Source organism: Phaenicophaeus curvirostris (assembly GCF_032191515.1).
Source record: "Phaenicophaeus curvirostris isolate KB17595 chromosome Z unlocalized genomic scaffold, BPBGC_Pcur_1.0 scaffold_52, whole genome shotgun sequence".
NCBI lineage: Eukaryota > Metazoa > Chordata > Aves > Cuculiformes > Cuculidae > Phaenicophaeus > Phaenicophaeus curvirostris.
Genome location: NW_027206665.1, coordinates 1405357 through 1416108, shown reverse-complemented (window position 1 = coordinate 1416108; position 10752 = coordinate 1405357). Strand labels below are relative to the sequence as shown.

Below are 10752 nucleotides of genomic sequence, written 5' to 3'. Positions count from 1 at the left end.
ATTGAAAGGTCCCAGAGGTGTATTTCTAAGATTAATCAAAACCGATTTGTAAGTCTTACAAATGTTTGAAGTACTTCAAACACACACACACGACCACTCATTTCTCAGCTAGCTGAATACATTCATACAATGTTGGTTATCACTATTGGATCCACAATTTTTCCATGCTACGGATATTTAAACTACACACGGTACGAGGAACATACAACACTTAAAATATGTACATGCATTATCTAATAAGGCTTATATCGATTGTCTAACAAATATTTCACTTATGGTAGTTTTTTTTGGTTGGTTAGTTGGTTTGTTGTTTGTTTTTTTTTGTAGTTTCTGTATTGATAGAATCGTGGACTGGTCAGTTGAACAACAGCCTCTGTCTCCCCATATGCAATTTCCTTCATGGGGTACAATTGCTGAAAAACAAATCAGCTGAGTGATTGTAGTGCCCTTTGATATAAAGTCAGGAGGCACAGGCATCCAAGCTATTACTTTCATCTCTCTCATAAAGTCGGCATCAGTCAATTCTGGTAAAACAAACAATCTTTGTAACAGGTGATCATGCAATTAACAGTGCACTAAGTCCATTTTTGCATTCTTTAAGGCTAATTGTTTAAGCAACACTTATCTAGTGGTGATATTGTCTGCCTGCTTATTTAAGGCCTCTTGTAGTTGGTCTAGAAAAGTCATGTAAATAACGCCATTTTCCAGATTTCTTTTTTATCACAAATACAGGTGTGTTCCAAGGACTATTAGATCGGACTATATGCCAGTGATCTATTTGCTCTTCCACTAAATTTTGCAATGCACCCAATTTTTCACTCGTTCATAGTTCCAATGCCTATTCCCAACCAAATTATTGATAATCATTCTAATTACAAGTTATTAAAGCCACCCTCCAATGGTCCTTTTACGTTCCATGGTATTGTGTGAAGTGCAGACGATTGCAGCACTACTGCGATGGTGGTGATCACATCCATCTCGGTGCTGCTTCTGGTTCTTGCTCTGAGGTGAGAGCTGCTGCTTGCTGCGGAGGCATCTGTGTAGGTACGTGCCCCTGAACCATGCTTTGCTCCTGGTTTTCTGACAATATTGTCCTGTTCTTATCCCATTTTAATTTACACCAACTGGTAAAATGTTTGCCCTTTCCACACCAAGGGCAGATTTTAGGCCCTCTATCCTGGCATTGCATGTTGCAGTCTCTTTTAAAATGTCTCTCTTTGCCGCGTCTCTGACAGAACGTATTTCTGTCCCAGATTACAGTCAGGGCAGCAGCTACCAGCTGTGCTTGATAGGTAAATGATCCCAGCTGTTGTTGTAGGAGTTTTCAGACCGCACCATATCTTTCTACATTCCTCATTAGAATTTTTTTTGTCACAGATTGCAAAATTAAGGCTTCTGTAACTGCTCAGTTGTCTACTTGCTTGTCGAGCACATCCTTCAATCTATCTATAAACACCATATACGGGTCATGCCTGTTTCAACTTTCCAACATCCGGTATCTTTATAAGTGTTTAGAACTGTCTTGATTCTTGAACTGCTACCAACGTTGATTAATTGAGCCATTTCTTATTGCATCTGTTAACAGGCCCTTCTGTAACGCTGAAACTGTCTGGGTTTTGCGGCGGCAGTGGTGGTGGCGAGTGGCCCCACCCTCAGCCCAGGGCAGAGGCCCGCTCTGCCGGAGCTGGAGGGGTGGGGGGGTGGGGGAGCGGCCCTCAGCCGGGCGGCTTGGTTCTCTTTTTACAGTTTTTGGAATCTCCTTTATCGCTTCATCACTAATTAGTTCCCAGCGCAGACTGCAGTGCCGCGCACAGATCAAAGCTTGCAATATTTCAACTTCTCCCTGCTGCTGTGCCTCCCCCCTGGCTTGCGCCCATTGGTCTGAGGGACAGGGTGGGGTGGATCGGGCTCCTTGTCGTTGTCTATCAGACCCGGATCAAAGGGATAGTCAGCCCTCCCATGGGGGGGGGTGCAGAGGCAAGCACAGCCAGTTTAGGGGGGTGGGGGGGTTAGTGCAGTTGTTGACGATCCTGCACTCGGCTCGGGATTATCGCTCTGCTGTTTAGAGCCAACATGCGCCTTTAACGCTTCAAAAACTTTCTGCCAGGGACCAAGCAACTTAGTAGCTAATTTCAATAGTTCTATTAGACAAACCTTGTCATATTTAATACCTCTCTTGGAGAGGATAGGTTGGAGGATTTTCACCACTGCCTCTTTATTATCTTTAAAAAGTGTGGAACCCATTCCTCCCCGACCACCGCTACTTGCCTGTAGCGGATCTTCGACTCCGGAGTCTTCTTTATTTGGACACGCGTCTTACTCCAGTCTTCAGCAGTGCCGGAAAGTTTCAGTCATCAGCAGTGCCGGAAAATCTTCACAGAATCACAGAATAACCAGGTTGGAAGAGACCCACCGGATCATCGAGTCCAACCGTTCCTGTCAAACACTAAACCATATCCCTCAGCACCTCATCCACCCGTGCCTTAAACACCTCCAGGGAAGGTGAATCAACCACCTCCCTGGGCAGCCTGTTCCAGTGCCCAATGACCCTTTCTGTAAAGAATTTTTTCCTAACGTCTAGCCTAAACCTCCCCTGGCGGAGCAGTGCCAGAAAAATCTTCAGCACCGGGTCAGTGCCGGAAAGTTTTCGGCCGGTCCTTCCACCCTCTACCACGTCTTCAGTCGTTTTGAGCAACTTCGGCAGGCAATCCGAGGGTCCCTGTTCAGGCGCCACTTGTTGACGGGAGCATGGAATCAAAACGCAGAGATCAATGTGATCAGCGAATGTTCACTTTATTGAGCTTAGCTGTTTCTTTATAAACCCTTTTTGGTTACACAACTGGGTGCCCACGAGGGTATCTACAGTGTATTATTGGTTAAAGGTAGCTGTCCATAAGGCTATTACTAACATATTATTGGCTACACTACTGCACATGCTAAGAAACCAAGTTATACTAAACTTAACTATGTTGACAGTTCTCTTCAATTGTTTTTCTTTCAGCTGGTGCTTGTTCCCACAGAAGTAGCCACTACATTCCTCCCAGCTGGCCCCTGTTTATCTTTCTGCTCTCTGTTTCAAGGCCTTGTTAGAGTTGTTCAGTATTAAACAATCTCACAGCATCCAGGCCTAGTTCTCTGTAGAATGTTCCCACAATACCCCATTTCACTGAAAGAAGGAATAAATCATGTTAAGGAAATGAATTGAAACAGAGACAGTTCCACAGCAGGGACAAAGGACAGGCCTGAAGACACAAGAGGAGACAGGGGTGGGGAGATAAGATAAAGACCATCAGAGGCAAACAGAAGACACAAAGAAACTCTGATATGCTTACAAGAGTGGGCATGCTAATAAGTTCCAAAAACAATGGACATGTAACTGTTTAACCAGTATTTCCTGGAACCCACACAAACATATATGTTTAACCTGTATAGAAGTCATGCAGCCAGTGGGGACTCATTAGTGGGACACATTAGGTGGACTTAACCCATGTGTGCCCTGGCATTGTTTATTAAAACCATTCCTGCTTAATAATCGAATTGGTATTGATAATTGGGATTGGCTTTTCACATCATCACCACAAAAATAACACACACACACAACAACATTAACTTATTCACTTGAAAACATAGAGACCACACATTCACTTCAAAATGACATATAGTGCCATAGTTCCAATTTCTGTGATTAATGTCACTCTACAACCAAGACCTCCTGACCACAGTGACAAAAATCAGAAACTAGGCATTAGTTAATACTCCTTTACAACCGAGACCTCCGAAAAATACAAAATACTCCTTTGCAACCAAGACCTCCACAACTTCAATGTATGCCTATAAGATGCTAGCAGTCTGGCATACGCTCTACTCAGTGTTATGCAGTAACAACTTATGAGGAGCCAAACCAAATGGACTGATCCCCAAACTCAAGGAACAAAAAAAATTTTCAAGTGTACCTTTTTATCTGATGGTCTTTGTCTGTCCCTGCAGAGATCCAGTTGAGAAGAGGAGTCTCTCCGGAGAAATCCCCGGGGGTACCCAAGAGAGTCCCGATCCCAAATGGGTCCTGCAGCCGGGCAGAGAGGGTCCCATGTGGGGTGCCAAATCTGAAACAAAGAAACTTACGCTTAATAGATTAATTTAACCATTAAGGCAGGTACACTATTCAGAGCTGGAGAAGACTCGGGATTTGTCCTCAGAGTGCTTCTGCCGAGCAGTGATTTCACAGAAAACTTATACACAGAATTGTTTTCAAATTCAAAGTGACAATTATACTTGTTCTGGGACCTCATTGCATATCCAGGGGGAATGAAATCAGATCAGCTCAGAGTCGTTAAGGTGTGGCCATATCTGAGTGGTCAATCTCAACGACTCTGGGGACAAGAAGATAAGGGTCGTTGACTTCCATCCCACCATTTACAAATCACCATTTCACTTTCAAAAGGGAATGGCCTAAGACAATCACCCTCCTCTCTTTTTTTTTTACGGAGGATGTTTTTGTTTGTTTGAGGATGGTGCAGCCTAGGGAACGCTTCTAGTCTGGGGGAGCAGTCTTCTTCATCCTTGGGGATGGATTCCACATGCAGTGCTTCATATTTGTTTTTCAGGGGAATCTGGGGGTTTATTCTCTGAGCGGGGGCAGTGGGTTTCCTTCAGCAAGGCAGGAACTTGCTGCCATTCCCCATCTCTTGTTCCCCCAACCTTGTAGTTGCCAGGTGGGTGGTGCTCAGCCACACTAGCTCCTGCAGCCTACTGCATTTGTGAGAGGACACTGCTCCACTGATCAATCTCCCTCTCACACTCCCTGATAGTCCTCAGCCTCTTTACCTCCTCCCTCAGCTCCTCCACCATGCGAAGGAGTTCCCCCATGCGAGCACAGCTTCCACAACTGAAGCCAGTACCAGAGGCGTGAGTCAGTGTGGGAGGGGGGGCACTGCCTGCAGCCCAGGGTCTGGGAAGCTGCATGAGCCCACTGTGGCTCTGTCTGGGTGACTACATCCATCCTGCTTGCTGTAGCACCCGGAGCAGCTTTAATCTGACGTCTAGCCACCATGGTCCTCGATCCATTCAGGCCTGCTTCCCGCCCCTCTCTGCACACTCCCTGCTCGCTCAAACTGCCGCATTACACTAACACGTCCCACACCTCTTTGCCACACTCCTCTTCACCGTGTTCCCAAGGGACCGTTTAAATCTCCCGTGGTAGCCGCTGGGACCACCCCCTCCCGTCAGGCACCATGTGGGAACCGCCGCTTCTGGGCGTCAGGAGCCCAGCGCCGCCCACCCCGCTCCTGCCTGAGTTTTCCTGGGCTTTTCCCAGCTCAGGGAAGCACCCCACCGCCTCGAATGTCCACCCCACCGCAGCACTCACCATTCTGCCACTGGATGCCACCGAAAAAGCCAATAATAAAAATAATAAAAATATAGGAAGAATATAGGGTGTAATTTTATTTCCATGGTCAATGACTTCTGAATTTTCTTCTCTCACACATCTTGTGCAGCTACTAGATACAGATGCCAAAGCAGTGACAGTAGAGCTTTTAGTATCTATAATGGATGCTTAAATAACCCTGACTTTGTTAGGGGCCAAGTAACTTTAGGCTGCTGAAAGAACAGGAAGGCAGCGATCAGACTGTGTTATAGTGATATTTCTGATGCAAGATATGTTCATTGAACTTGAGTAAGGAGGATTCCAAAACAAGTTTATAAAATTTAAATATGTTATTACAGGTGTCCCCTAAAATGTGCTGGTAGTAATAGAACTGTAGAATTTCTCAAGTACTATACACAGTAGCTTAAAATTCAGCAACTTTTTGAAGCTAGAATATTTAAAGTCTGTTTTCATTCCTGCCAAAGAAAACTATCTACTGAGGGATATTAGTCTTGCAGAAGGACAAAGATAGGGGAAACTCATAAAATAAAATATGAGAGTAGTCTGGAGTGAGTAATTTCCCTGTACTCTGGGGTTCGGTGCCTGCTGCATCTCAAAAACTTTGATACCAAACTGTGCTTACTGATGAAGTAGGAGTGGGTGGATGGTGAGTCTCCATGTGCTGCTTTGGACTAAGTTAGACTTAAGGAATCTGTACTAAAGAGAGACTGAAGTTCACAGAAACAACCTGCAGAGCCCCTTTATCACCCACAGGGCCTCCATATGTCTCCTACAAGGATAATAATTATGTTTGACAGAACTGCATATTATTAAATGTCATTGGGGCTGTAAGAATTGTGTCTGGTTGAATAAGAACTGGCACAGTGTCCGGAAAGTGAGAAGCTCAGACTTTCATCAGCTCATCTGTTCCTTTATATATTTTCAATATGACATCAAGAAGTTGTTGCAAAGATGCTGTGCCGATTAAAGTCTGACTGCAAAGGGCCTGACAGCCTCAGGAGTTCTGGCGAGCCCTGAAGAATTTTGTGGCCTTCAGCTGGAACACCTATAAGTGGAAACTGTTTGAAGGAGTTTAAGTTAGGCCATGAATGCAATAAGCCTTTTTCACTTATGTACCGGAGCAGAATATTTATTGTGGCTTTGTAAAGTCTGTGGGATAAGTTTAAACTAACACCAGTGAATAAAGCTAGAAGACGTTTACTACTTTAACGATGGACATACATATAAGGGTAAACATTCTTCAAAATAAAATATTAGGTCATACAATAATGGAATGGTTTGAGTTGGAAGGGACCTTAAAGCCCATCCAGTTCCACCCCCCTGCCATGGGCAGGGAGGGACATCTCTCAATGGACCAGGCTGCTTAAGGCACATCCAACCTGGCCTTGACCACTGCCAAGGAGGGGGCATCCACAACTTGCCTGGGAAAACTGTGCCAGGGCCTCACCACCCTCATAGTGAAGAATTTCTTCCTAATGTCTAATCTAAATCTTCCCCCCTCTAATTTAAAGCCATTCTCCCTCATCCTATCACTACAGGCCCTTGTAAAAAGTCCCTCCCCAGCTTTCTTGTAAGCCCCCTTCAGGTACTGGAAGGCTGCTATAAGGTCTCCTCAGAGCCTTCTCTTCTCTAGGTTGAACAAGCCCAACTCTCTCAGCCTGTCCTCATATGGGAGGTGCTCCAGCCCTCTGATCATCCTCATAGCCCTCCTTTGGACCAGTTCCAATGACTCCATATCCTTCTTATGTTGGGGATTCCAGAACTGGACACAAGACTCCAGATGGGGTCTCACAAGAGTGGAATAAAGGGGCAGAATCACTTCCCTTGACCTACTGGCCACGCTTCTTTTGATGCAGCCGAGGATACGGTTGGCTTTGAGGGCTGCAAGTGCACATTGCCAGGTCATGTTGAGATTCTCATGATCCAGCACCCCCAAGTTCTTCTCAATTCAAGACCCCAAGTTCTGCTCTCAATCACGTCATCCCCCAGCCTGCACTGAAACCCCAGATTGCCCCAACCCAGGTGTAGGACCTAGCACTTGGCCCTGTTGAACTTCATGAGGTTCACACAGGCCACTTCTCCAGCCTGTCCAGGTCCCTCTGCATGACATCCCATCCTTCTGGTGCGGCAACTACACCACTCAGCTCAGTGTGATCTGAAAACTTGCTGAGTGTGCACTTGATCTTGATGTCTATAACATTGATGAAGATATTGAACAGCACTGGTCCCAGCGCGGACCCCTGAGGGACACCACTTGTCACGGATCTCCATCTGGACATCACACCGTTGACCACTGCTCTCTGAATACGACCTTCCAACCAATTCCTTATCCACTGAAGAGTCCACCCCTCAAATCCATCTCTCTCCGATTTAGAGAGAAGGATGTTGTTGGGGACCATGTCAAAGGCTTTACAGAAGTCCAGATTGTAGGACAGGATGTGCTGGAGCTTGTCAGTCGGAGACCCTGGGAGGAGTGAGATAGGGCTTTTGTTTAGAGAGGAATGGAGACTGCTGGCTCCATGCGGATGAGCACGGGTGTCTGTGGTTGTGAGGCAGTGGCCTTGATGAGAGGAGCTGCTGCTGTTGCTGAAAGCAAGTAGATAAGAGAAACTGCTGCTGTTGCTAAAAGCAAGCAGATGCTTAAAAAAGGCTCATTTGTATTAACCAATCCATGATTGCTTAGTGTATTGTAAGAACCAATTAGTTTGAAACACGCTTCTTGTAATCACTATAAATATGTGCTTTAAACGCAATAAATCTGATGCTTTTGCTTGTATCAAGTGATGTCCCGTCTCTTAATCGCGGCAAATTGGTGACCCCGACGTGATACGGATGAGATTACCAAAGGGTCAGAGAACCACAGGGCTGCGTGGCATGCTGAGAAGTCCCACGGAATATTGACTAAGTTGCTGAAAAGAAGCAAGATTGAATAAGTTGCTGAAACGAAGCAGGAACCGACCGGTCAAAAATCCCTCTGGATCATAGAGGTGAGCTGTGGGAAAAATGGGGAATCAGGTTTCTTCCCCTGAAAGAGACGTATATGAACTTATGAAAGCCCTCCTTCAAAAGCATGGGAAAAATATCTTTGTGCGTGATCTTAAAGTAATACTTAAATGGGTACAGGTGAAAATACCCACCGTAACTGCGTCCACTATCTTTACACAGGAACTCTGGGATGATGTGGGGGTGAAACTGTGGGATGCTACGATAGAGGGAAAAAAAGGAACGAAAAAGCTGAGGGCTCCCTGGCAGGAAGTTTTTGAAGCGTTAAAGGCGCATGTCGGCTCAAAAAAGCAGAGCGATAATTTCAAGCCGAGTGCAGGATCGTCAACAACTGTACTAACCCCTCACCCCCCTAAACTGGCTGCGCTTGCCTGTGCACCCTCCGATGGGAGGGCTGACTATCCCTTTGATCCGGGTCCGATAGACAATGACAAGGAGCCCGATCCACCCCCTCACTGTCCCTCACACCAACGGGTGCAAGTCAGGAGGGAGGCACAGCAGCAGGGAGAAGTTGAAATATTGCAAGCTTTGATCTGTGCGCGACACGGCGGTCCGCGCTGGGAACTAATTAGTGATGAAGTGATAAAGGAGATTCCAAAAACTGGAAAAAGAGATCCAAGCTGCCCAGCTGAGGGCCAACCCCCCCACCCCTCCAGCTCCCGCGGAGCAGCTCGCCGCGGGGGGGGGGCCTCTGCCCTGGGCTGGGGGGGGGGGGGCCGCCTGCTGCTGCCACAAAACTCAAGCAGTTTCAGCATTGCAGAAGGGCCTCTTAACAGATACGATGAGAAATGGCTCAATTACCTACAACAACAACTGGGATCATTTACCTATCAAGCAAAGCATTTTAAAAGAGACTGCCACACGCAATGCCAGGAGAGAGGGCCTAAAATCTGCCCTCAGTGTGGAAAGAGCAAACATTTTACCAGTTGGTGTAAATCAAAATGAGATAAGAACAGGACAGTATTGTCAGAAAACCAGGAGCAAAGCATGGTTCAGGGGCACGTACCAACACAGACGCCTCCGCAGCGAGAAGCAGCTCTCACCTCAGAGCAAGAACCAGAGGCAGCACCGAGATAGACGTGATTACCACCATCGCAGTAGTGTTGCAATCGTCTGCACTTCACACAATACCATGGAACGTAAAAGGACCATTGGAGGGTGGCTTTAATAACTTGTAATTAGAATGATTATCAATAATTTGGTTGGGAATAGGCATATGGGCATATGGGGAGACAGAGGCTGTCTCGAGAGAAAAAAAAAAATATTCTACCATAAGTGAAATATTTGTTAGACAATAGATATAAGTCTTATTAGATAATGCATCTACGTATTTTAAGTGTTGTATGTTCCTGGTACCGTGTGTAGTTTAAATATCCGAAACATGAAAAAATTGTGGATCCAATAGTGACAATCAACATATATGAGTGTATTCAGCTAGCTGAGAAATGAGTGGTCGTGTGCATATGTGTGTGTGTGTTTGAAGCGCTTCAAACGTTTGTAAGACTTAGAAATTGGTTTTGATTAACCTTGAAAATATATCTCTGGGACCTTTCAATCTCAAATGTCCACTAAGCCGGCAAACAGGTAAATTTACCTGGGGATCTTTGGAATGAAAGGCTTCAGAACAAAAAGTTTTAAAATACCTAGCAAAACATGCAGCTGTATGTGTGTGAGTGCCCCCCCCCCCCCTTTCTCCTTCCTTTCTAAGTTTTTTCTTTTCTCTCAGCCTTGAAGAAGACCAAAGGAGTTAACGGTGTTATCTCTCTAGGAAAATGTTGTGAGAACATTCTGTATTCCAATGTCACTTGTCAGCAATTGCTGGGTCCTAGTGCAGACAACCTTTAGGGATAATTGAGGCAATGATAGAGGAAAATTCAAAAGTTTCATTACAAATTATTGAGTGGACATTTTACCACACTAACCCCAAAAACCATAGTCACTAAATTTGAAATGATTACAATGATAATCACCGAGGGAAGAAAAAGAAGTGTTTAGTTATTAGGCCAAGACTCGACAATCATTTATATCCCAATGACAAAAGAATGTGCTAAGTGGTGCATGGTAAATATTTTGAATTTATAAGTAGATCTAATAGATTATCCAGAAAGTATTGATATCCATTTACCAAGTCATGTCATTATTGAACGTACCCCTCAAGTAATAAAAACATTGTTAGCAAAACAGAAAAAGGGAGGAATCAGGAGAGACACCAAGGAGCAATGGAACAATATGTAATGAATTTTTTGCGATTAGCAGGAGATAATCAAATTGTGTCGAAGTTGAAGCATGTACAAACTATGTCATCAAAATTACAGCAAATATAAGACAGTGTGAATGCTATTGAAAACCAGTTATTATGGGCA

General features: G+C 45.1%; 1 protein-coding gene across 1 annotated transcript in view; it reads left to right on the top strand.

Annotated features, from left to right (window-relative positions):
• The first annotated feature begins 957 nt into the window (after positions 1-957).
• LOC138733862 (ADP-ribosylation factor-like protein 15) overlaps positions 958-10752 on the top strand; it is a 52599-nt gene continuing 42804 nt past the window's right edge. Inside the window, exon 1 of the mRNA XM_069881369.1 lies at positions 958-1007. Within this exon, the coding sequence (XP_069737470.1) occupies positions 958-1007 (50 nt within the window). The remainder of the gene's footprint in view (positions 1008-10752) is intronic.